The sequence below is a fragment of the Atractosteus spatula genome, chromosome 12, assembly GCF_055471065.1.
Source record: "Atractosteus spatula isolate fAtrSpa1 chromosome 12, fAtrSpa1.hap1, whole genome shotgun sequence".
NCBI classification, from domain to species: domain Eukaryota; kingdom Metazoa; phylum Chordata; class Actinopteri; order Semionotiformes; family Lepisosteidae; genus Atractosteus; species Atractosteus spatula.
In genome coordinates, this window is record NC_142717.1 from 29,986,833 (window position 1) to 30,014,363 (window position 27,531).

Below are 27,531 nucleotides of genomic sequence, written 5' to 3' on the forward strand. Positions count from 1 at the left end.
CGGTATGTGGAAGAATTGTAGAATAAATTAGGTACAAAACGTCTAAAGTCTCTATTTTGATTTACTTGATGCTCCAAAACAGTTAATTAAAAAAACTGAAGTTAGTCCAAATGGTGCAAACCTAATTTGTCTCCATTTTATAATTTTTATCTCTGCTTTCTCACTGGAGATTTGCACTGCTGGAGCCCTGGGTTCAATTCCTGGGGTGCTCTCTATCTAAGTGGAGTTTATATGTTCACCCTGTATTCATGCAGTTTTCCTTCACGCTCTCCGGTTCCCCCCCCCCCCCACAGTCCAAAAACATACTGGCTGGTTAATTGGTGTCTGTGAAAAGTTGGGCCTGGTGTGACTGTGTGTATGTTTTTTGTCTGTGTCTGCCCTGTGATGGACTGGCATCCTGTCCAGGTTGTATCCTGCCTTGCGCCGTTGCTTGCCAGGATAGGCGCCGTCTTCCCCACAACCCTGAATTGGATAAAGTGGTTAGAAAATGGATGGATGGAAGAAAATTCCAATTCCAGATTGTAATTAAGCGTGAGAACCACTGAGATCAATAAGAAGTCATTGTTTCATGGCTGGGAACGTAGTGCAGTGCAAGTGTCGCGAAGAACACAGGTGTTCTCATTACAAGGACAGCAAAATCACATGGAGTGGATGAACAAAGTCACTGCTCCCTTTTTCAGGTCACAAAGTGGTTTTTGAAATGAAAATCTGTAATTGACTTTCATTCATGTTCATGTTACTTTGCTTTCTATTTCACACGATAGACAGTGTATAGGTATTCCATATCTACATTTATTATAAAGTACAGCATCAAAGAACACAACTGCATGCACTTGGGCACCACTGAGCATAAAATTCATTTTTTGGAAAAATTAGACTAGTCTTAAAAAAAGTACATCTTAATTTGCTTTTATCAATATGTAACAACACATTATATCAAATGAATTAAGATGATGTTCAGCAAATGCACTAGCTCTGTAGGTTTAATGTATTATTAGTCTGAACCACAGCCATCCATATACAGCACTTTTGCCAGTGCATCCTCACCTTCAGTTGAATACTGCTCCAGGAATAGTATTGGAAAATGTCTGGAAAAATAGATTTCTTAAAAAAATATCCCATGATGTTAATGTTTTAATCCCCTGTTGATTCCTTTCTTTTAAGGAAAAAAACATGACCTGCTAGATTTCTTTACAGTTTCTGTACATATCCACATCAACACAGCAAACATTATACTTAAGGAAGCACTTCATAATATCTTCAATGGCTTTCAGGGGTCAAATAGTAGTGTCTCACCAATTTACTATAGATTAGGAATCCATTTCTGATTTCATCTGATTTCCAAAGCTAAGCAAGCTGAATCTGAATTGCTTTGGGTTTGTTATTAAAACAGATCTGATCTGATATACATATAACATGTATTTTATGTAGTAAGTACATATAAAGAAGGTCCTATATTAAATATACTGTACACATTCACTAAGTAGCCTAAATATTAGGAGCCCAGAACCCAAGATTCAAAATGTCTCAAAAGATATTATGAAGTGCATGCTAATATATATTTTGGAAGTGTACATCACTCAGTTTTCATGGAATAAACACAATTAAAAACTCGCAGTATTTAATCATGCAAATTGCATATTACTGTAAAGTAAAACTTGTGAATGAGGAAGGCTTACAATAAGATGAACTCGTAAAAAGAATTGCATTATGTGAAAACTACCGAAATGTTGTGCTTAAGAACTGAGTTCACCTTAGAGCTAAACAATTAAGTCAGTTAGCGGCAGTACAGTATATCACATGTAATTAAAGAAAAACTTAAGAAACCATACTTAAGATTCTTTAATTCTTAAATTTAAGCCTATGTAGCTTCAACGAAATGAAGAATATTCTGCTAAAGAAAAACGCAACAGCAGTGATTTACTGAATAAGTTAAACGTACCCAACATTGCTGTGACTGAACCATGCAGAGAGGACGCACAGTTGTTGGAAGGCAGTGAATATGCAGTTTTCTTCACCTTTTGATATTTTACCCTTCAGTACTGTACAACTAAGTTCAACAGGGAGATCAGAGTGTGTATTTCCTCTTGATAGCCCTTCTTCCCATTAACCATAATGCTCTGAAGCCTGCCCCCAGGGTTGGATACCACCAGGCCCAGCTGGAGGGCTTTTGGCTTCTACCACACAGAAAGCCAGTGGGCATAGCCGCATTGTGGACACAAACTGACCGCAGAAAACCCTCAGTGGGGAAATGAAACTGCACGGTCTGTGTCCTTTCTTTATACACAGTATATCTGGGGAGGTGTTTTACTGCCTACATATCCAAAAACAAATCTCAATTCTCATTTCCATTTGGACATACAGAAAAGTCCTCACTGCACACTCAGATGTGCACAGAGGGCTCAAGACCACAACTAGTCGTTCCTCTGTACAAGATTTAAATTAAGAAAATAAGATTAAAATGCAAACAGTCTGTGTGGTATTCCTTACCAAAGCAGAGGATGTCAAGTCTACATTTTAAATTAAATTGATCATGTTAAAATATATACATGAAGAGAACAGTCAATATAAGTTTAAATAATAAAAGTTAAAATACTTAAGCCCATATAATGTTTATAATGACTAAAGTTTGTTTTGTTCACCACATTAAATGAAAATAGAAATACACTTAAAGGCAATACAATACATACATGACGCAGAGCTATTTTAATGGTAGCTGGTGTTGTTTTCCAAATAAACGTTTTCCAACATGACATTAAGGTACAGTACCAATATTTTTTTTTCATAAAGTTCACAGCAAGTGGACGATCTAAGACAAAATTTAAGACAAAAAAAATCATCGGCAGGGTCTTTGTTAATGTGAACAATACACGTTTTTGTTTATCAGAATTTCTAAAGGGTAATTGCTGTAGAATTTTTTTATATGAATTATGTGAACCCACAGACATTTTGCCTCTTTAAAGGTTCAACTTTAAGTGACCTAATTAAAATTTGGGCTATTTTGTCCCCAGTATGAAAGCTCAATCTGAAGACCATGGACTGTACATTTTGTATCCCTGAGTCCCTGGATGTATTCGATTACATTGAATAATTTCAAAAGAAAACACCAAATTTGTACAGACACCACACACCATACATAGAAGTTAGAAAACGGGCTGGGCAAGACAAGGAAACAAAAAAAGGTACATGTTTCCTCAGTGTCTTAAACATTGAACCTTACTATACTATTTTAAGTTTCTTCAGCATTACCATAACAAATTACCTGAATAGCTGAAGGGTTACGCATTCACATGTGAAAAAGCAGTTACAAAGTGCAAATATGCAGAATCTTTTTCACGCACAGCTCTTTTATACGTGGCATTATGTCCTAGCAGGAGAATAACAAAACTATTTTTTTTGTTTCTTCCAAAGGTGGTGAGCACATCACTAGATGGAACAGATGAACAGACCAATTAGGCTCTTTGACCTTGAAGCTGTAATATCGTCATCTTGAGGAATGTGTGCTGCAAATGTCTTTTTTTTATGCAGATGTAAAACTGATTCCAGTTCCTGCTTAATAAAGCACTAGAGCTCAGAAAGTCTCTTGCCCCAACTGACTACATGGGCTTTTGTGCTCGAGTGGGAAGATAAAAGCCCGATCCTCTTTGATTACGTCCCTGTTGCGGTTTTTGTCGCGTTAAATCTGTTTTGCTCCTTTCACCTTCTGGTCATAAGTGCCGGCGTGTTTATACCCGGGGACGTAGCCGGACTTGTCCACGAGCTCCACGCGGCCTGCTTTTCCTTTCCCTTTGCCCGTTTCGTCAAACCTTTCCTTGTGGGAGCCAGTGAACCTGGACGTGTCTGTCAGGCGGCTCACAGTAGGGGAAGCCACAGCTTTCTGTGAGAAGGCAAAAGTAGAGAGGAGGGGAAATGTTTTAGAAATCGAAAGGTGGTGGACAGTTGTTCCTACAGAAGATGGGAACTGAGCCCTTTGATGTGCAGTAATGCTTGGAAGACATTTTCAACTTTATTTTCTTTTATTTTTTTACCAGCTCTGATTCAATCTGGCAATTTAAGCAGAGGCTTTTAGCAAATCTAAAAACAATGCAGGGAAAGAGACACTCTTTCTTGAAAGCATTTAGAAAACCACTAGAGTTTAAACCCTGTACATGAAAATACAATAAGAGAGCAGATAAGGAATTCCTTAACATATACTTGGTTGTAACTTTCTGCAAAATATTCATCTTTCTTTTCAGATCTCAAGGGACATGTATCTTGAAAACAGGATTTTCATGCTACTGTATATCTCATGTTTTCTAATGTGAAATTGTGAGTGCCTGCCACAACCACCAAACTTCGCATAAAAAAAATAAATTTAGAAAATGAAAGATCAAATTCCAGAACTGATCTGGAACAGAGTCAAAGTGCAAATACACTGTTATTCAACTGAAATAAAAAAAAATAAGTGAAGCATTAATTCTGATTCCAGCAGCAGTTCATACCTTTTCAGTAGTCTATCATTCCTCTTTGAATCAAGTAAAGTTACACTTAAGGGCTGCTTCCACCAGGGGGAAGCCAAGATCCCTGCGTTGCATATTTGCTGCTTCAAGTATTTTTACATTAAACTTAAAAATATAGAGGCATTTCATATAGAGACATTCTACCATCTTTCCTTCTTGTTTGCCAAGTTTTCATATACAGTGCAGTCCATAAGTATTTAGAAAGTGACACAATTTGTGTTGTTTTGGCTCTGTACTCCAGCACATTGTATTTGAAATGAAACAATGGCTATGAGGTTAAAGTGCAGAATGTCACCTTTAATTCGAGGGTATTTATGTCTATATTGGGTGAACCATATAGGAACCACAGCCCTTTTTATACATAGTCCTCCCATTTTAGGGGACCAAAAGTAATTGAACAGTTGGCAACATGCCAGTAAAGCGGGCCATCATGAGGTTGAAATATCTGAATAAATCAATCGGAGACATAGCCAAAACATTAGGTGTTTCAAAATCAACTGTTTGGTACACTGATAAGAAGCAAGAGTGCACTGGTAAACTTAGCAATAGCAAAAGACCTGATAGTCCATGGAAGACCACAGTAGTGGATGACTGAAGAATCCTTTCAATCATGAAGAAAAAACACTTTTCGACTGTTGAACAGATCAAGATCAAGAACACTCTCCAGGCATAGATGTGTCAAAGACTACCATAAAGAGAAGAATACCCCAACATAATGTCGGAGGGTTCACTGAATGCAAACCACTGGTAAGCCTCAAGAACAGAAAGCCAGTTTACAGTTTGCTAAAAAGTACATAAAAAGCTTGTAGAATTCTGGGACAAAGTCTTATGGCCAGATAAGACAAAGATTAACCTGTACCAGAGTGATGAAAAGAGGAATGTGTGGAGAAAAAAAGGAACTGCTCATGAGCAAACCACCTCATCTGTGAAACATGGTGGAGGTAGTGTCATGGCTTGGGCATGTATGGCTGCCAGTGGAACTGGCTCACTTGTCTTGATGATGTGACTGCCGACGGTATCAACAGGATGATTCTGAAGTGTACAAAAGCATCTTTTCTGCTCAGATCCAACCAAATTCCTCAAAACTCATTGAACAGGGCTTCACCTTGCAGCAGGACAATGACCCCAAACATACTGCTAAAGCAAAGAAGTGGAATGCTTTCAACTGGCCAAGTCAGTTACCTGACCTGAATTCCATTGAGCATGCATTTCACTTACTGAAGGCAAAAAGCCTCCGAAACAAGCAGGAACTGAAAATGGCTGCATTACAGGCCTGGCACAGCATCACCAGGGAAGATACCCGGTGTCTGGTGATGTCTATGGGTCGCAGACTTCAGGCAGTCATTGATTGCAAAGGGTTTGCAACCAAGTACTAAACATGACATTTTTATTTAAGATTATGTTAATGTGTCCAATTATTTTTGGTCTCCTGAAATGGGAGGACTATGTATAAAAAGGGCTGTGATTTCTTTATAGTTCACCCAATATAGACGTAAATACCTTTGAATTAAAGCTGACACTCTGCACTTTAACCTCATAGCCAATTGTTTAATTTCAAATTCAATGTGCTGGAGTACAGAGCTAAAACAAAAAATCGTGTCACCGTCCAAATACTTACGGACTGCACTGTAGCTTTTCCTTCTTGAAAATAGTGATTATCCAATTTTTTGTGAAACTGAATAACAATAAATGAATAAATACTAATTAAAATTATTAAAAATGTATAAACTAAATTAAAATGATTATTTTTTCTTCTATTTATTTACCCATCACAGTGTGTGTTGTCCTGCTGTCTGTATGGAGAGAATGTAAGCATCAATCAACAGAATGTGACTTGGAATTTAAAGACACCTCACCGTTACACCAGATATGATGGGGGATTTTCCTTCTATCATTTTAAAAACCTCTTCAGCAGCATCCTCTCCAGACTTGTCTTTAAAGCGCTTCTTTGCAAGTTCCCCCAGTGCTTCTTTGAACTGGTCAAATGTGATTGTCCGGCAAGATTTCTTCCTGAAATGCATCAAATGATAAACATGTTCATTATTCCACGTTCTCAGAATAACTGCATGCAATGATTTGAACTTTCAGTCTGCTTGCTTTCCTCTGCAAAAACACTGATTTCTAAAAGTTGAGTGTTTAGTCATTCATTCTAAAAACAAAATGTTTAGCTTCTTTTTTTACAATAATTTTCACTTGGATTGAAATAAAAATTCAATAAAAAAAATATCGTAAGCTACAGATGTGGCCCTTCTTAAACAGCATTTTTAAAAACACGGAGCTCCATTTCCCTGTATCTACATAAATAACACTGCTGCAATTTTTTGTATTACATTTTGCCATGTTTAAAGTTATAAGAACACGATAAATCTTGTCATTTTGCTCTTTGGCACTTTAGAAGCTCAATTCATCTAAGCGTCTGTCGAGCCACTTCTTGAAGGAACCCCAAGTTTCAACCTCAACAACCAGGCTAGAATGTCTTTGTGTGAAGAAGTATTTCCTATTCTCTGTCCTAAACAAATTCCCTATTCGATTCCTATTGTGACTTAGCTTCGTTATTGGCTGTAAGGTAATTCCCTGAGTTGATCCTATCTATACGTTTAGGATTGTGTACACTTGGATCAAATCTCATCCCAATCTTCTGTTTTGTTCTAGACTCATCAATCTGGAAGATTAGAAATCATTCTAGTTGCTCTTCTTTAAGCTTTAATATTCTTGTAACACAATATTCTAAATAAAGCATTAGCACTCCACTGTAGCAAATATAACTTTCCTGGACTTAAATTCCACACGTACTGCTATGTACTCCCAGTATTTTGCTTATTTTTAATGCTTGTGCACACTTTTGTGCTAGGGACATACAGAAGACGAATACATCAACACCCAAATTCGTTCTGTTCTGAACACCCATGCAAGATGTGTATTTGCCTGCTTCCAGCGTGGATCACTTTGTACACATTCACTTTAAATTTCACCTGTCAAGATGCCCAGTCTGATTTTTTATTTTTATTTGTGTAAAACCCTCGCTGTTGTTTCTGTTTGCCACTCCCTCTATTTTGTATCATTTGCAAATGTAAATAGTTTGCTAGCTGTACCAGAATTGCTGATATAGATCAGGAACAGTAACGGCCTCAAAATACACTCCTGCGGTAAACATCCGTCTGTCCAGTGACTCTTTTTTTTACTCCTCGTTTTACTCTTTCTGGCAAAGCGCTGTATCCTGTTTTTAAACAGTTCTATAACCCTGTGCATACATTAATTTGGATCCCTCAGACTTTCAATTCTTAAGTTTTAATCAGAGACCTTATTATTATTTTTGGAAAATCCAATTATATCCTACTGTATGCCTTAATTGTGTCAGCTTCTTCTAGTTGAGTATTTTCTATGCAGTTAAATGAGACCTTCCCCCTCTAACTTCATGATGGCTATCTCTTAAAATACCACTGTTCTGTAAACATGCTTCTCGTTGTGCCCATAAGACTGATTGGTCTGTGGTTTCCTGGTTCAGTTTTTTTCCTCTTTTGAAATCGTGTCACATTTGCTGTTAACCTACTGTAGGGTACATCACCCATTCTAGGTGTAATGATAGCTGAAATATTCTAGCTATGGATCTATGAGTTACATCTTCCACTTCTTTACGTCTGACTGTGGAGAATACTATCAGTATAAAGGTGATTCGCCCCTCACTGTCAGTTACATACTGATGGTGCTCCTTGTTATTGATGTTTTCAATTGTAATAAGTTGCATGAAAGAAGTTCTTATCTTTTATTATTAATTATCTTGCAGTTTGGTTCAGCTTTTTACTGTTACAGTACTACAAACATGCTTTGTTTCTTTTACTCTATTACAATGTTCTTTGCAGCTGTATCTGTAACTCTCTGTTTCTGTGATTTCCTCTGACTAACTTTATATCATAAGAAATCTGTATATAATAATCTCCTTTTTATTTTATTTTATTATATTTTTTATTAAACAGAAACCTTCAATTTCCAGTTCAGGGCTTACAAGTTCTGCTTCCTTCATTCATTTTTTCTAAAATGATAAACCTTACTTTTAGAGTCAAGGTTTAAAGATTTTTCATGTTCCTCACAAATTGTGTCCCAGTGTTTTTATAATAACGTTTTTTGTAAATTCTACTTAGGATCAAAAAGTGCATCTTACCCAGTCTCCAATTTTATAAACTGTATTAAGACGCAGAGTGTTTCCTCACATCTCAGTTTAAATGTGGAAAGTTGAAATCTCCCAGTATTATAACATCACCTTTGCTACATACTGTACCTTCCTAATCTCATTATACAATAAACTACTTGTGCCCATGTCTGCTTTAAGTTTAAATATGACAAACATCTGCTGGAGGGTGTCTGGACTTTAGTCAACCCCATAGCCAGAACTGTTTCCAATGAAGAATCTGGTTGGTTACTCAAATACACTACACCTGCTGAAGAACATGAAGTATCATAAAGTCACATACTCCAGGAAATACTTTAATAATCTTCCAGTACAGGTATCCTGTACCTCAGAATGAGGCACAGCACACTGAATATATGTGTATGTGATATAAAATTATTTTCAAAGTTTATTACAGGTATCTCCTTCACCTGGATCACCTGGTGTTTCATGAGCCAATAACCATGTTTCCCTGGTTTTTCTGATCATACTGTGTTTTTTTCTCCTGCTGCAACTCTACAAGTTGGCCAGAAAGATGACTGACAATGACTTATTTTATCCCTTCCAACAATGAGCTGCCACAAAACATCTTTCAAAGTTCATAAGGAATTTATCAAAGAAAATGCAACTAAGAGAAGCATAAATCTAATTTTAAATCTAAAGTTAAAAGCACTTAGCAACAAAAAACAAACAGTCCATTGCCATGGAGATAAATCACCTAAACAAAAGTCTACAAAGGTTCCAAAGTCTGGTGTTACCCAGAAGTTACTTGCAGTCATAGCAACACACTAGCATAAACACAACTATTTTGGTTTATTATTAAATCAACTTCTTCAATGACCTTAGTATCAGCGGTTGTATCAGACCATGTCACAAACTAGTGTAGCTTGTTCGTTTAAAGCTTTTTCTCTCAGCAGCACATCATATCTTAAATCCTCACTCCAGCTGCAATATTTGATCTGCTGCTGATGGCAGTTAGCTGTGTTCGTTTGTGTTAAATACTGGATTTATTTTTCTAAAACACATTTTCAGTGCATGCTGGGAAGATATGAACACAGATTAGGTCAAATGCCTGTTCCAGAAAGTACAATGTATAAATCAGATTTCATTTATTACAGCAGCTTTAAAATGTTTAAAACATGGTGGAACATATAAACATTAACTTCTGCAGTAGCTGTTTTTAACAGAATGGTGTTTGTTTTGTAAAGAGATTTTTGATCTATGTTTTTTGTGGACAACAGAGTACAGAAAAATACACAAAGACTAGGCCTTCATAAACAGATACCTACGTTTGGAAAGAACACCTTTTTACTCTGAAGCATAAGTAGGGTTCACTACACAAAAACTTGCAAATCAGGTTTACTGGGATATTTACACAGACGATGGTTGAAGACAGACCACATGTCCCTGTATCTGGCCAGGCTATTTGACTTGGCTGAGCTAATTTGGGCCATCCTTAGCAAATCCATGTGAAAATGTTTCCCTAAGACACTCTTCCTGGTACTCCAGACGATCTTGTGTCAATAATGTGCTGGAACCCAACAGCCTTGAGACACTGGTAACACCCACAAAAGTGTGTCAGCTGCCTTGCATGTGGCAAAGGGCAACATTGCAAAATACGGCAGCTTTTCATCATGCATACTAAATCAAACATATTTTCACAAGCTTTGTGCATTCCCATCTGCAACAACAGGCTACTGTAACCAATCAGGTGAGTTACAGGAGGTGAGATAAAAAAGGCATTACAATAGCAGGTTCCAAATCTTCCTTTTACCAAGGGATATTCCTGAACAGCTGTAAACTGTCTAGAAGGGATGTTCTGCTATAACTGTATGCAAGAAGAGAATGGAACAAAAACAGAAATTAATACTCAGGCAATACAGTATATTCAGATTAGCACTGACATTTCTGTTCTAAATATGCCAGTGCTTGATTTTTTATATTTTTCCAAGCAAATTTAGAAACAGATTGCTATCAGTACTTGCTGAACTTTGCCCACCTCCAGATGAGATCCAACAAAACTTAACTACTGTATTAATTTTAGTTACTATGCAAACATTACAGAGGGACCTGTACTATTCAAAATCTTCTTGACAAAGTCAATGTAGTGGACTTCTACAGAATGAACAGTGAAACACGAACCAGAAGACATAGGTGGAACCAATGTGGAAGGATATTTAAAACCAAGAATATGAGGCTCTTCTTTACTCAAAGAGTTGTGACAGTCAAGAACAAGCTACCTAGACATGTTGTTGAAGCTGATACCCTGGCTTTCTTCAATAAATAACCGTATCAAATCCTTGGATTAATAAACTACTTGCCACCAAACTTGTACCAAACTCAGTACATAGTTTACAAATGAGAAGATGTCAAGTGGCCTTTCTTATGAAAATCAACCAAGAAAGTCCTGACTTTTTTCTGTCATGTAACGGGAGTAGAGTGGACAACTGCCCAAAACATGCAACGCTAAATTCTACCCTGAGATTTCAAATTCTTTCCATCTCCACATTTCAAACCTCGGTCTGAAAGAGACGCTGATCGGAGAGGAGGCAAAACCACGTACTTGACTTTGCTGAAGACGATGTCGACGTCTGTCAGCGTGATGTTCTTGCCATCTATCACCCCGCAGTCTTTGCACAGCTTTGACCAGTTCTTCCCATGCATTTCCTTCCCGGTCGCGCGGGTGTCCCCGTGAATCGCAAACCTCCTGAAGGACTCTTCCAGCGCCGTCAGCTCGGCCGCGGCCCCGTCGCTCGTGCCGTTCGACTCCGAAGACAGCCGTTTCTGCGCCCTGTCCTTCGAGTGCTTGCTGGCCGGCCGCAGAGGTGACTTGTTGACATGTTTCGCAGTCTTAACCTTGTATTCAGCCATTGTGCTGCAAGACAAAGACGACACCTTCTTCAAAACTGGAGTGAAGTCTGCGTTTGATAAATGTGTGGATTCAGTTTCTGTAAGTTGGGTGGAACGTACTGTATGTGAAAGGTTACTATTATCTGTCTCAACTGCCGTTATTCTCTCCTGCACTTGTTCGATACTCTTTTTATGGCATTTTATTATTAGATTGTCCCAAGATAGTTTTGGCAGCACCACTTAGCCTGAATCGTATAGATCATAGTTTTCTGCAATGGGTAGCAAACGGTGTCTGGTTGTGCCACTCATTCCCTCTGTACAGTATGTTCAAATATCAAGCACTAGTTCATCATGCAGTGGAATATAAGGAAAACTAGTGACGCTCACTGCTTCCACTGCCTCCAAGTACAAGTTCACTTCAATCACTGAGGTCCGCCAAACATGTCAATTTGCATTAAGGTTAAATCATTTATTGTTAATAATATTAAACAATGTTATAAGGGACACATTTTACAATTCATTATTATGCACTAGGAATAACAACAACAACCAAGAATTAGATGTACTGAAAGGATTATGCAGCGTTTTAGTCAAAATTTGGCTTAACCTGCTTGGCTGAGGGCTAACCTCCTGGCCAGAGGATGAAGAGACTAGGACCCCCATGCGGAGTGAGGAAGAGTGACCAAGAGGCAGCTGTAGAGGTGGAGATGGGGTCGAGGTAGGATGCAAAAGACGAATGTAAAGAAGAGAAGGGGAAAACATATAGTATTTATTATGTTTTAGGAGAGGAAATTACATCAACAGTGATTGTGAATTTCTGACAGCTGAGTCTGATTGAACCTCTGTTATAAGATCCATTAAAAATAACCACAACTAGCATCAGTACAGAATCATACCCCTGCCCATAGCCACATGCCATAATCAAGCCAAGGAACCTGGAGCTGAAAGGCAGAGGTGCTAAATGGCACACAACTGTTCCACTATAATTTTATCATATTTATTAGAAATAACTAGTATTACCATGATTGAGATCTTAAGACAACTACTAGCTATAGATAAGCCTTATTTGAATAAGTTAAGATTTTTATTAAGAAGTTTATTCTGATTGCTTAATTCTGTCATTCATGGCCAATAATCTTGTGGTTGGCTAAAGAATACATTTCATTTTATACAGTATATCAATAAATGATGAGAAGGGGGTAAATTGGCTTATTTAAAAAATATTGATACTACTTCCTTCAACAAGAAGATCTTTACTGCTTTTGAATATACAATATACTTAGGCATGCAAAGGTTTGACACACATTAAACCTTTTTTTAGTCAACCTAAAATACCTTTTAAGAGTAAGGAAGCAAATTAGAGATATTTCTACCTGTACCTTAATTCAGCTGTAAATTTCCTTTAGCGAGAAGAAGATGCACAAAAATGCTGTAACTCAAAAATGGCAAATGAATTTCGCATACAGTACACTCAAAGCTCCATACAACCCAGGTTGAATATGTAATGCATCTTACAACCTGGTCAGAACAAGGCCTGTAGGTTTGTAGGTAAAGTACAAACGTCGACCTTAATTACAAAACAGAAACACACAAATTTTAACTTACGAACAGGTAAGTTAAAATGTTGGTCTTAAAACACAGTTTGAAGAAGGCAAAATATTACCTTACCTTTCAAAAAGCTGCTGGAGCTTTACATCAAGAAGCAAGCAGCCTGACTATCTTTGTTACTGCATGGAATCAAATCGTTTTCATGTCCCTGGTTTTGTTAAGCATGTTCATTCCAAGGCTTTGACAAAGGTTATGAAGACTGGTCTTGTACTGTCCTTCTAAATAAAATTAGATTCTGCATCAATTATTATAAGATGTTTAGTTGGCACTGTTGCATGTCTTTTGTCCCAGTGTAAAAGAGCAGCATTGCTGGAGGTTGTGTGTCTTGTGGCATTCTTGGATGACATGATGAACACTGCACTATAAGCAAAGTCTCACACGCCTTGGGTGGGACCGTAGATTTTTCACATGCACAAGGCCTGTATTCTAAATCTGGAACTGTATTCTTAGGCTTTGGGCAAGATAAAACATGATCTCAAATGCGCTCACTTTATATAGGTGTGGTTCTTCTTTGGAAAATCAAATTGTTATTACAGTACAATCAATAATTATATTCAGAAGACTGGGAGTCTTTTGTACTGACCAGGTCAGCTTTAACTGTCTGCTCTTGCAGTGACATCGCTAAAGAACACCAGCAGATAGCCAAGCTTTGGATGGTATGACGACACATTCCTGCACACTGCCCATCTAACAAAAGGCTGCCACATTTGGAATGGTTTCATAAACACTAACTTATTTATCTATTACAGCCTACTTTTCATAGCTTAAACATTTGCAAACATCAGTGGTCCAGCAGTTAAGGAAAAGGGCTTGTTACCAGGACGTTCCATGAAAACTAAACCACTCTGCAGTTAATTTAAATTTATTTAGAGCTCATCCCTTCTTTTTGTAAGTCATTTTAATGTAGAACTGCTGTTTTCTAGTTCAATTTTACCAACATTATATTGGGCAGTACTAGCAAACCTAGAAGTAAGTTGCAGTCCAAAAACACTACTCATCTAAAAAATATTCCAGTAATTCAGTTACTTTTAAAAAATAAAGTTTAGCATTGTTCCCTGTTCTTTTTAGCGATCTTGACCTAACACCAGACTTTGGCATTAATCTACTGTTTTATCACTGTACTGCTCATGCATACAGTGCCTTGCAAAAGTATTCACCCCCCTTGGACACATTTTATTGTGTTACAGCATGGAACCATGATGTATTTAACTGAGAATTTTTGCCACTCATCAACACAAAGTACTCTATAATGTCAAAGAGGAAAAAATTATCCATTAACCCCCCCCCCAAAGGTAACACTTTGGGGGACCACCTTTGGCAGCAATTACGTGAGTCTCTCTGGCTAAGTCTCTATCAGCTTTGCACATCTTGACACTGGAATTTTTGCCCATTCTTCTAGGCATAATTGCTCAAGCTCCATCAAGTTGGATGGGGACTGTTGGTGAACAGCAATTTTTAAGTCATTCCACAGACGCTCGATTGGATTGAGGTCTGGGCTTTGACTGGTCCACAGTAATCACAAAAATATTAGTGGGTTTTAAATATAAAAACTTAAAGTTTTTATGCAGCTTGTGGGCATATGTAAGGAGGTATCTGATATTGTTTAAATACATTCATTTTTATCTATTACATAATATACAGTATATTAAACAAGAACAGTTTTTACATTTTTTTGCCTAAGAACAAATTTTGCTTCACTTTTTCTAATTCCACAGAATTGTCAGGTGATATTGCAAGTACGTTTTTTGTAAATGAACTAAATGCGAGGTGCATTTGCCTTTTGTCTCATTTATTGCTCTTTCTTGATAGATCTGCAGATTTCTGTTATGGTGAAATTGAAACCGTTTTCTGTAAAACAAATTTCACTCAAAGCAAAACACTTTGAAAATCCCTCTGTGTCAGACTGATAAACAAGGAAACCAGAATTACAAATAAAGACATGGCAATACAAAAATGTGTTGATCGCTTAAAAAATTAAACTTAGTAAAAAATGGCAAAATGTGTGTAATGCATTGGTGAGACAGTTTAGGCTCACAGTGCTGTATTTGGTACTGATCTCCATTATATAATAGACATTGTAGCATAGCAAGTGTCTAATATTATAGCTGTCTAATAATCAAAGATGTGGAATGGACAGTAAAATTTCTTTTTCAGTAAAATCTCCAAAGGTCAAAGAATAAACTAAGGGCTCAAGCCTTCATAATAAGCAGGTGATGGGGAGTAGGCTGCTAGACATTCTGTGTTTGGCATTGGATTTTGTTTTTGTTTTTCCTTTTTGTTCCTGCAATCAAGTAATCAAATGGCTTGTTTGCACAGGGTGTGAAATCAGTGCCTATTTCTGATGTTCAATGGATGTGGTTAAAACCTCAGGCAAGCACGTGCATACAGCTCTTCACAGCTAGCTCCAAATATAGCCTTCCCGTAGAAAAAAAGACATCGTCGCACCACAAGTCTTTTACAGTTTCACATTCTATAGCGATTATCAAATAACTCCTTGAAGAAAGTACTGTAGACACAAACTGGCACTGTACACCTCAGACATAACAAAGAATGCAGCTTTATGTGAATTTGCATTACATCTATGAACATTAGAATGCACAATGGATCTATTTGCATGGGACTGGGATGTCTTTGCATGGGTAATGTGCTCTCTTTATTAAATGAATAACCCTTACCAAACAGTGAAATGAGCCTATTCAATTTCACAGTGCTATTAGCATCTTCTTTCCAAAAGATCGTTTAACATCACAGTAGGTCATGGGACTTCAAGATCCATTTAAAAGACATGTTAAATCTGCTGAAAAGGTCCAAACTGTCAATCAATTGAACTATAATAAATCATTTTTGTTTTGAATTTATTTAATAAGAATAAAAATGGCATATTTGTATCTTCCATGCAGATACAAAAATGCACCAGAAACAATGGTGCTCAGTTGACAAAATGAATGAAAATATCTCAGTATGTCTAGACTAAGGTATTTTAACAGTTACAGTATGTTTCAATAGCAATATGTTTCCAAGCAATCATGAAGTCCTTCTTAATTTCACTTTCTAAGACTTACTGTCGATATGCAATGGAGTTCTCTGTTTTCTTGAATAAGGCACATACTGTATTCCAATTTCTTCCTATGAAATCTACCTTCACCACAACTGTTACCTGGATTTCCTAATAGCTTCGAAAACCATTAAGGTCAGCATTAGTCAAACACTTTCTGAAGGGAAAGGGAAAGTTTTACACCAAGCCAGTATAACCAAACCTGAAAAGGCTACTGTATGTTACAGAAGTACTGAGAACCAGAATATAATAAAAGAGAGGAGCTCATTCAACCCATCTGGTAGTTAGTACTGTAGCTAATTGATCCCAGGTTCTCATTCAGCTGTTTTTTGAAGGAAGCCAGTATACCGGCCTCAACATGGCTGGGAAGCTTGTTCCACACTCCCACGGGGAGGACTGATACTACATTAAGCATCAAGTGGATGAGCAGTACTTTAATGTGGCATGACCACTGTGCTTAATCTGTGTACTCTTCTCTCTCTCATGGTGCTCAGGTTTCATCCCTCCAAAAACATACTGTTTAGTTTACTGACAGTGCTAAATTACCCATGAGGAGAATGGGGGAGGCCTTTTTCTCACTGGTCTTCTGTGTCCAGAGCAGGTTCACATGAAGAACTACAAGTGGAAAAAGTCAAATTCAGGTATTAAATTGAATTTCAAGAAAAAAAGTAGGACTGATCAAGCAACTGGACATCCTGTACATTGGCAGTAAATTTGTTTCTGGATTTATCAAAGTCACTGTTCTGACTTAGCTCAGTTTCCCTTGTGCAAATCACAGAATCCCATAATGAGGATTTTTAACTTAAATACAGATTTCCTACATATTATTTTTCCCATAATCTGGAAGGTGATGGTCAAGTTAAACACTGAAGAATACTTTCTGTTTCATTTTGTCTTTTTACATTAACTTCACCAAGAAATATATTGATATGAAAAACCCAGTTTACTATTTTTGACAGCATTCAAAGCAGCTTTCAATTGATTCTTATCTCCTGATTTTTCTTTGACACTGATTGGAGTTCACAAAGTTATGTTACTACTTTAACTGTGGAGTGTGGAGTTTAACTGTGTTACTGCTTTAACTCAATGTATGCATCTCTAAACCACGTACAGTATAGAGAAACCTGGACCTTCCCCTACTAAACCTTTTAAGATATGCGTTAATCCAAATAGAGGCTGCGTGGTGGCACAGTGGTTAGCGTTCTTACTCTGCAGAATGGGGAGCCCTGAGTTCAGAACCTGGGGTGCTATCTGTGTGGAGGTCTTATGTTCTCCCCCTTTTTGTGCGAGTGTCCGCTGTCCACTGAGTGCTCTGGTTTCCTCCCACAGTCCAGAGACAGGCTGGTGGGTTCACCGTCTTCTGGCAAAACTGGCCCTGGTGTGAGTGTGTGCATGTCTTTGTCTGTGTGTGCCCTGAGATGGTCTGGAGTCTCATCCAGGGTGTATCCCACCTTGCACCCATTACTTGCTATGGCTCCTGAACAGGACCAAGCAGTTGGAAAATGGATGGTTGGACGGATGGATTAATCAGATAGAGATCTGTAGTGTCCTTAGTACTTTTTTTTTAAATGCGTACTCCTGAGATCAGCCCTTTGGATCCTTTGCTAAAACAAATCACTATATCAGCAGCAAAAAAGGCAGTAGCGAAAGCATCAGGTGAAGAAAAAGAAAACTTTCAGCTGTACTAAAATAAATCACATTAATTATGTACCATGGCTTCCTGCAGAACTTAATCACAATGACCTCTGACCTCTGCAGCTGGCTAGGTCACATTAGTGGGAGTAATGGCCTTTCACTTGATACTTATGCTCTTCCATTACTGAATCACAAAGTAGCACAAAGTAGCAGTAGCACCACATCCCAAGGGACGAGTGTGAATCTGTGTGGTTCCCCTCATTCTGCACAGAAGAGCAGGGAAAAATGGACCTGGGTCCTCTTATTGCAAGAAATGGAAATTGAACATTCATAAAAATTAAGATGGAAGAAACTTAGACAGGGCAGGCACCTAATATTTTTTGCATTACAGATGTGATACTGTTGAGAACCATCACAAACCTTCAGCCATTTATGAGACCCCTACAAGCTGTGTTTATAAAAAAATGTTTAAAACGAGACCTGGATGGTCCTGCTCAAGGTTAACTGAGCTGATTGGTTTTTCATTGCTTGTTGATCGAAATAATTAATCTATCAGGTTTTTAGGTTGCTAGAATCCAATTGCCAATTATTATCACATTATGCAGGAATATCAGATATCAGAAGCGAATACCAGATCAAGAAAGAGTTAAAAATAGGAGAAAAATTAAAAAAGTTAAAAATAGGAGATCATCCAGACCAGTGGGTGGGGTGTGAGTTTTTTCTCTTTTTCTTAATGCTTCTGGAACATAGACACATTTTACCAATGCAATAAATGCCTATGGTTAAATATACTATAGACTAAATATGTACTAATTCAGAAGTACAGTACATTCCGACCACATCATATCAAAGAGGTAAAGTTTCATTAATATGTTTTCTTGACAAGACTAGTTTTAAAAAATATTCAAGACTGCTGCATTTAAAGAGGGCTTAACCAGGGATCTGATACTATTGGCTTCACAATAGCATGACCCTTTGTTACAGAGCTCTGTGACATTTGAAAGATGCTCTCAAAGATTCTTTTAATAGACCTACATACATCCAAATAATCAAGCCTTGTGTGAATCCGAGAAAATAAAACTTGCACTGTACATACAGTACCACAGCAGGCCATCAGGAACAACGGAGAGATAAAGTGGGAATTCATCATCCCCAGCACTGGGCTTGCGTGGGCCTCGAGCATATTGTACTCCCATCTGCTCAGAATCAGCCATCACCGAGGAATGCATCTGTGCTGGAATGTTTCCACCCGGCTGGCTCCAAATCAACGAGATACAACACAGGTTTATTCAGCATTGTTTCAGGCCTGACACCCTACTCAGTGTGGTTCTGTGCTGGCTGCACACATGACATCATCCCACGCTGAACTGGAAGGATGGGACCAAGCTATTTTTAATCGTTTGTTTGTACATGTTGGTATTCTTCAGACCTCAGGATGACACTTTTAAGCCCTCACACATCCCTTTTTAGAAATAATATATTAAAAAATCTCATTTGGGACTTACCACTGCATGCTACCAAGAAAAATCTGCTCACCTTCCTTAATGAAGAAGAAAAGCTGATTAAAGGTTTACTACATTAAGAAACCTTAAATCTTAACTTCAATTTCTTCAATTACTTACTAGTACCAATATTATGATCTGCATCTTGGCTTTATCACATTATGGGCAAGGCAATTTTGAATCATTAAGAAACATTAAAACAGCAGTCTAGAGAGGGCTCATTCATATTGCTCATTATCAAGTTCTGCAGTTTTCCTGAGTAACATCACTCTTAGGTCTTCTAACTCTCCCTCAGGGAGAACTCTGTATCGAACTACACTATCAACCTGAAGAGTCAAAACAGATTAACATACTGTATGTCTATTAAAAACACTACCAATGGCTTGACTACTTCTCATTAATTTGTCTGACACTTAATCCAAAGTGAATTACAACAGACCCATTTATATACAGTAAACGCATATTTCATTCGGAGCTATTCATTTGAAACACCTTGAGCCCAAACTCTCCCAGTTACAAGCCTAGAACCCTAACCACTCCATACTGCTGCCCTGCACTTACAAACTTATGAAGGGTTGGACTGCTGTAGAAGACATTTGTGAAACAATAGCATGGAATACAGCACAATGTTTCCATATACATATACCTGTATAATCTAGTGTAAAAGAATTCCAAACACACTCAATATGTCAATAAATCATTGTCAATAAATAGAGCTAATGGTGAAAGTATATGCCACCTACAGTCAGATGCAAGAAAAGTACAGTGAAGAAGATTTTCCATCTGGGTTTAAAGCATTCGACTGCAGGGCGTCAGCCTTCCAAATTTCAAGAGGTAGAGGTTTCTAGTGGTAAGAAGCACTGTTACAGAACTGTTACAGAACTAAAAGGCCCCACTGACTGAACTCTTTACTTTCAAAAAGTCAGGAATACTCAATCTTTTCCTACTTATAGTAGGACAATACTTTCAAGCACACCCAGCTATTGATTGCTAGGCTGACAATTAGGTTGAATTACATATTGACATCACTGGCAAACAGTCTGGATAATGTTTCACCATCAAGACATGTTTTCACATAATCCTAAATACAGTATATGTGATGATAATAATTAGCAGCTCTTCACAATGCGTGCAGTAGATCCAAGAAAGGTCAGAACAAGTACTTGACACTCAACAGCTTCATACTGTAAGTAACACATACTGAGAATTAAATTACACTTGAATTAAATAATATATACTAAAAAGCATTAGGGTATAGTTTGTATTTTCTGTTTGCGTGGGTCTCCTCCAGGTGCTCAGGACTCCTTGCACAGTTCCAAGACATACTGGTACTGTAGGTTAATTGGCTTCTGGGAAAACTGTCCTGGCGTGAGTGTGAGTGTGTGAGTTTGTGTCTGTGTGTATCCTACAATGGACTGGCATCCCATCCTAAGTTGTATCTTGCCTTGCGCCAATGGTGTCACGTGATAGTCTCCATCTCACCTGCGACCCTTTACTGGATAAAACTCTTAGAAAATGGATGGATGAAAAGCATTAAAAACCTAACAACTATTAGAACTAATAGCATTTGTTGCATTTTTAATGCCTCTCAGTATAGATTTGATCTCCATCATTTGACAGCTTTTTGGCTTCACAACGTTTGATGTTAAAGCTTTCAGTTACAGTATGCAATGCCTTAGTTACTCTTAAAGTATTTTTTTTTTAAATGTACTGGCTTCCCTCTTCACATAAAGAGGCATAATATCTAGTCTGTTCCACATTCACTTTGCTTATATGACTCCCATATCTGGTGTAGACCTGTCCGTGAAAGTTCATAAGCCCTTTGTGGCATGATTGAACACATTTAAAAGATTAAAAGAGAAGCACACCACTTTTTCCTGCTGGCACTCAATCTGAAAAGAAACAGATTTCGCTTTTCTCAAAACATTATCGTCATGCCTCCAATAATCCTTCCAATCAATACACATCACAGTGATGCTCCACCTGTATCACTAAAGCTTAAGTATAAGGTCATTATTGTACTATACCATGTGAAGGAGTTTTTATCAGAAAGAACGCTTCAGCATTGTGCTGAAACTGATACTGTATCAATTAACATCTCATCAATAGATGTCAGAATACCTTATGCAGCCTGGATGAAACAAGAGGGGAGGACCTACCAAAATCACCTGAGGTACAATTTTTCAACAAATATATCTTAAAAGAGGTAATGAAGTGATCCGCGTGAGTAAGGCTAGTTCTTGCAATATTTCAGACATACCTAAGATCATAATCAATAAAATTGTATTTTTTCTTTCATATTTTTCAATATGTATGCAATATACATACTATCTTTGTAATACAATAGATGTACTGTATGTGTGCATTCAAAATTTATCGGCAACTTTTTCAAAAGAAGTTGACTCTACCCATTCCAATATTTTATATGCTTCGAAATAGCAATAGCACTCTGAAATGTGTATGCAAATCAACTCAGATGCTGACCTTCTAAGAGAGACACTTGACCGTGTTTTGCAAGTGATAGGTGTCCAAGTATGTGAAAACTTGCTTGGGGTCTACCAGTGGTGTATTCACCCATGCAAACGGACAATTTATCAATTAAAGATAAACAAATCAAGATCTAAATCAGTCTATCTTGACCATTTGCATTATTTTGCATATCATGTAGCTCCTATATACATTATATAGTTACAGAGATAGATATTCAGAAAACTAAATGTTCTTTTTAAAAAAGTGGCAGAAAAACGATTTCCCAGCCATATAAGATCTTGCAAGATTGTCAGCACTTCTGAATCCTGTCTTAAAATTCACTTAATGTGCTACATAAAATAAAGATTATTAGTTTTTTTCATCTAAAGACTTCTAAAGATACCACCATCTTTTCTTTCAGCCACCCTTATGCATTCTTTTACTAAGATACTGTATAAGAACAGATATTGTACACAGCAGCTGCTGCCAGAACTACTGAGCTTTTCTTTACTGTACTTCACTCAACTGTCCAAGATGGCATCTCTTATACCAACAGCACTACAACACAGCACTCACTTAATGTAAACACCTAGACTTTTTCAGCACGTCTTACAAACTTCAGACTCCCTTCTCATGACATATTGACTTGTAACAGTTTGTAGCACTAGAACAAGACCAAGAATCCATCCAGAGATGTATTTGACAGAAACTGGGCAGCCAAGGAAGATCTTCAATGTGCATAACTTGGAGCAAAAAAGCAGTTCTCAGAGAAATGTCTCTTTTCATTGCTGTGCATGGGCATCCAACTAAACTGTGCAAAGATGCACAATGCTGCACACATGGGAGCACGTAGTCTCGGTATGTAAATGGAGCAAGTGTGTCTTCCCTTGTGAGCCATGGGTAGCTGTGCACCGTGTCATTTGGATAGATTTTTGCATTCCAGCTCAAAAAAGGTAAACTATTCTTTCCATAAACAAAGGAACTCATTTGGCTACATGCGATCACCTAGAGAACCCCCTGCCAAATCCACGACCAAGCTGAAGGGCTGAGGTTAGAGCTCTGCAGCCTCTTTAGCCTACAAAATCTATACATTATGGCTGCAGCAGGAGGAAGCCAGCTGTCCTTTAGCCACAATTTCATGTAAAAATCGTCGCTAGTGTTTAGTTAGAAGTGGCTGTTTCTTTTTAAAAAAATAACCACTTGGCAGCCACAATAATTGCATCGACAATGGTTTTAAACAAACATGAGCAACAAATAGCTTTATGAAAACATTACTATATACATGTAACCTTGCCAGATTGTGCAAAGAATGGCTATTTAAGCAACCTTTTTAATTTAATGTCTTCTTTTCCGTGGACAGTGAGTCTCAACCCCGCATTCCTGCACTCAAAACTTCACTTTAAAAATCTCAATATGGTTGAAGCAGTAATTCAGCAAGGAAAGACAAAAAATAGAACTGAAAATAGTGAAACTTTAAACATTTCAAGATCTGTACAAGATATTTAACAAGCTATTTAGACTAAAACGAGGTACATTTCTTGTTGGAATGTTCCTAGAAGTACTTAACACTGGTAATTTATGTCAAACAGAATTCTTCCTTTTGCTTCCCAAACACTATTTAAGGTATTTTCCTTACTCCCACTGTTAATTATTATTTTGCTTTCATGAAGGAGGCATTTAGTTTGAGACAGGCAACCAGTATATCTACAATAACCTTTAGGTTATAGCCTAAAAATGAGAATGCAAAATACACACAATTTTCTTAAGTTAAAAAGAGAAGAAATCCTGTGAAACTAGAAAAGTCACATAATGCTTGCATCTAATAATTAGTGTGAAAATTAAGACCGTGAAAATCTCTATTCAATAGCATCGGGCTCATATGTAACAACTGTTACAAAATCTCAAGGATGAGTAACTGCATTCTGAATGAAATGTCATTAGACTTTATAAAACAGAAATTCATTTATTTGCCATTTTAACCCTTACTGCATTCAATTAATAACATTTAGATGACTGATTTTTGCTTAAACACAAACTGTTACCACCTTTTAACCAAAACAGTCCACAAATCAATCAATTAAATGTTTCAGTTATATAAAAACAAGCTCTGTAAGCACTGCTGTATGCTTCACCCATCATAATGTCCTCCATGTTTAGTTAAACACTGCATTTAAGATAATAAGAAAAAACTGCTGTTTACAATCACATTCATGCAGACTATGAGTGTTTTTTCTAGGATAAATCCATTGTCCTGATAGTAAGAAGTCGGGGGATCTCCAGCTCCAATAAAGACAATGTAGCCCAACAAATAAGGCTGAGTATCCACAGTGGAAGCTGGACTAGCTCAGGGAAATGGTGGTTCACAATTCCTTTTTGTTCTAAGGCTAATCGGAACCTTGAAGTGTTATGCAGGACAACAAAGGCCTCAGATCGGCTGTTTCCATTCCTGTCTCAATAAAGATGTTAAAGGTGACTAATGCATTGTTTACCACTTTGAAGAATGATGCACATTCCCACAGTTAATGTTAGAGCTATAGCCTAGGGAGAACAAGCCAGGTACAAAATGATCTCAGATCACAAATGAACCCTTCCATTTCAGTTCTTCTGAAACACAGGCTTTACAAGAACAAAACATTCTATCCCTTGTGTGTTTCACACAACGATAAGTGAGTATGCAGTTTTTATGAAAGCACCATAAGAAGACACTGACTTTATTCCACCAAATACGTATGTAGAAGAGTTAGCTGTCCCATCCAAAGAAGCATAAAATGAAAGGGAAGTGCTTTGAGGAGCACTGAAATGTTGTCACATCCAGGCGGGCCCATGGGAAGCAGTGTCTCACAGCAATGACAGTCAGGACTTTACAGCTTCAAACAGCTGTGAGCGATATCCTGCCTTCATGGGCTACATCCCTATGACACAAGCATATGAGCATAATACACCCCTAGTCAAACACACTTCTAAAATAACAACTCTATTGAAACATACTGTATAAAAGAAAAACGACTAATTTCATTGACACTGCAAACAACTGTGGCAAATTCCAAAAGAGTGCTGTTATTTATTTTATGAGTAAGCTTCAGTGTGGACCTAAAGCACTTTAAATGTTCAAGCACTAAATCAAGTATGTACTGTATGTACAGTAAGTATGTTTGCTTGGCTGGACTTGACAAAGCAGACTAAATATAAGTAAAATGGTTTTACTTTATTGTTTCTCTGACCAGCGACAACCTAGTGTTCACCTTTCATAAACTTTATTCCATTTAAGATACAGTAATGAAGAGCATATCCTATAACTTTCATACAGTATATTGTACACTGTATTATTGCTTCCAGCTCATTATTCCCTCTCCCACAGGATTTCTTTGCAGTTTTAAAGAATAATCACATTTCCGAGGTTTTTCTCCAAACCACTTAATTTGTTTAAAGTTTGTGTCCAGTTAGGAATTCTGTTTTAAGAGCTGCGCGTCCTAACGCAGGGAGCGTTAATTTGTCAGCAATCTCTAAAGTGTTCCAACAGTGCTGAGGACAATTTAGTATCTTTTCTCTAAAACACGCGCGAGTGCATTAGACCAGACTCTCCGTTTAGAGTCACTCACCTAATGTTTATGTGGTGCTTTATGATTTAATAACTACTTCTTTGTCTTTTTTATGTAGCAGCTTGTAAAATCCGAATGTTTTGGTAACATGAGCGTTCTCGATAAAGGAGTGACAAAAATAAACTGATTAGAGGAGACAAGACCGTTTAAAGTGTAGATTTCTGTGTTATAGGCTTGTGAAAAAATACAGTAAATTGCTCTGTTGATCTATGTTAATCCCGTGTGAAACTTGTTCTTACCTCTAGGATTTTTTCAGTACTTAAATCTTCTAAACTGGATTTTATCATGACAAATATATATTTTTAAAGAGGCAGCCAATTAACTTGCAGTTAGGTTACTGCCCAAGGAGATGTAAAAAGCCGTTGTCAGTTTTATCAATATGTGTTTTATTCTCTTCAAGACAACCCTCAGAAATATTTCTAAAGATGCTTAAGAACAGCCTATCTGGAATCCCCTCTGAGAGCGCTCCCTTCGGGAATGTGCGCTCTAGCTTGTTAAAGTAAGGTAAAAGATAAGCGGCGCTGCATTTTAGAAGTATGCACAAACACGTTCAAATAAGCACAAATTCTAATTTTGCTTTGTAAACGTAAATCTTCACATGTTGTTTACGAGAATGCTACTCAAAAAAGAATCCCTACGTTAAGTGAAATTTCGTACGTTCCTACACAAGTCAAATGAAATCGCTAGAACCAGCACAGACATCAATACATCAATGAATGTTACAAAATAACTTGAAGTCACACTTTAAGTTGAATCAGCTCTGCATTAATGAAGCCTTAAACGCACAGTAAACAACAGATGCTCCCCTATAGGACGGAAAGAGTCTAGTTATATAAACCATTAGCTTGCTATCATGTACAGTACGTGACTATTATTATTGTACACACTGAACCACGCAGTGCACAGGAGAGATGCTGACTCGATGCAAAGCTCTTTCAATCTTTTCAACAAGCAGCAATAATCTCTTACCAATAAATATTGATTGAAGTGAGTAATATCACACCACGTCCGCAACATACAATAAAAATCAAAACCGAAATTGAGCTTCAAATTCAAGACCCGCTCTCCCCCAAAACAAAAACATTGAAACCTTCCGTTTCCGAATGCTCCTCTGCTGGAACGCACAGCAAAGAGTCAAAACTGTAAACTACCAAACAAATTTCACACAAAGATAAACCATCTACAGTATGACAGTTCTGTCATCATACATGTCATCACTAACCACGGAAAACACAACAATCCTGCAGTGACAGTGATGGCTGGGGAGGCCATCTGAATCTCATGTACAGTACTCACCTGAGTCACTGGGCTGCTGGCGACAAAGACCGACTTTGCTCTCCGTAAATCCTACTGTAATCTAAACGTAAAATATCTCTAGCGTCTCTTTGAAAATAACATCGAGCGTTGTCGTTGAGCTGCTACATCTATCTGTGCGCAGAAAGCCCCTGGAAGAAGCCCAAACACTTTTGCTTTCTGATTGGCCGCGGTTTCGTCAGTTGCATGAGCTACTATAGACTATCAGAGGGGCATGGTACTGGTGATGTAACATGCTTCACTTCAATATGGAGATGTTTGTTTCTCGCTTTTAACCTTAAAAGGATGCGGGGCGTGTAGCGGTGTATTCGCTTAATATTAAGCTTTAAAAAAAGTAACACTCATAAAAGTCACAGGTGACGAACACGTCGGGGCGCTTTCTCTTATCAGGGGCCTGAGGCTTGACTCCATTTTTTTCCTTTACTTTCGTTTTCTGTTTCGTCTGATTCTGGTTGCGTTATGAATATACTGTAAGTGATATGTATTTCTGAAACAAATTTCTCTATTAGAGCACTAGGTGTAATAAAAACAAAACTGAATGATTTGTGTTTCTAATTTAAAATTGCACAATGAAAGGGGTAGCGTTATAAAAGAAAAAGGGTACTGTTGCAGTCTAGGACAGGAAAAAAAAACTTAAGACTGGGAACCACTTAATGTAAGGCAACAGTTCTGCTGCCTGATGTCTGCGTCCTTGGTTTTTACAGAAAAACATGCTTTGTGTTGAAAAGAGGAATATCAATCTGCACTGTGAATGCATGCACACGCATTATATGTATCTGACGTTTTAGGAACTCGCTCATGTTTTTATTAAAACTATATGCTGTACAGGTATAGT

At 37.6% G+C, this 27,531-nt stretch overlaps 1 protein-coding gene across 2 annotated transcripts; it reads right to left on the reverse strand.

The window, feature by feature from the left end:
* Positions 1-770: 770 nt before the first annotated feature.
* tppp (tubulin polymerization promoting protein) lies at positions 771-26,892 on the reverse strand. 2 transcript variants are annotated; one of them, XM_088928894.1, is made up of 5 exons: positions 26,679-26,892; positions 12,122-12,207; positions 11,228-11,539; positions 6,356-6,509; positions 771-3,877 (listed from the first exon to the last, which is right to left on the reverse strand). In XM_088928894.1, the coding sequence occupies exons 2-5, from the start codon at positions 12,175-12,177 to the stop codon at positions 3,677-3,679; spliced, it is 723 nt and encodes a 240-aa protein (XP_088785020.1). In that variant the 5' UTR covers positions 12,178-12,207; positions 26,679-26,892; the 3' UTR covers positions 771-3,676. The 2 variants fall into 2 exon arrangements, with proteins under 2 accessions (XP_088785020.1, XP_088785021.1); XM_088928895.1 differs by lacking the exon at positions 12,122-12,207.
* Between the last annotated feature and the right edge of the window lie 639 nt (positions 26,893-27,531).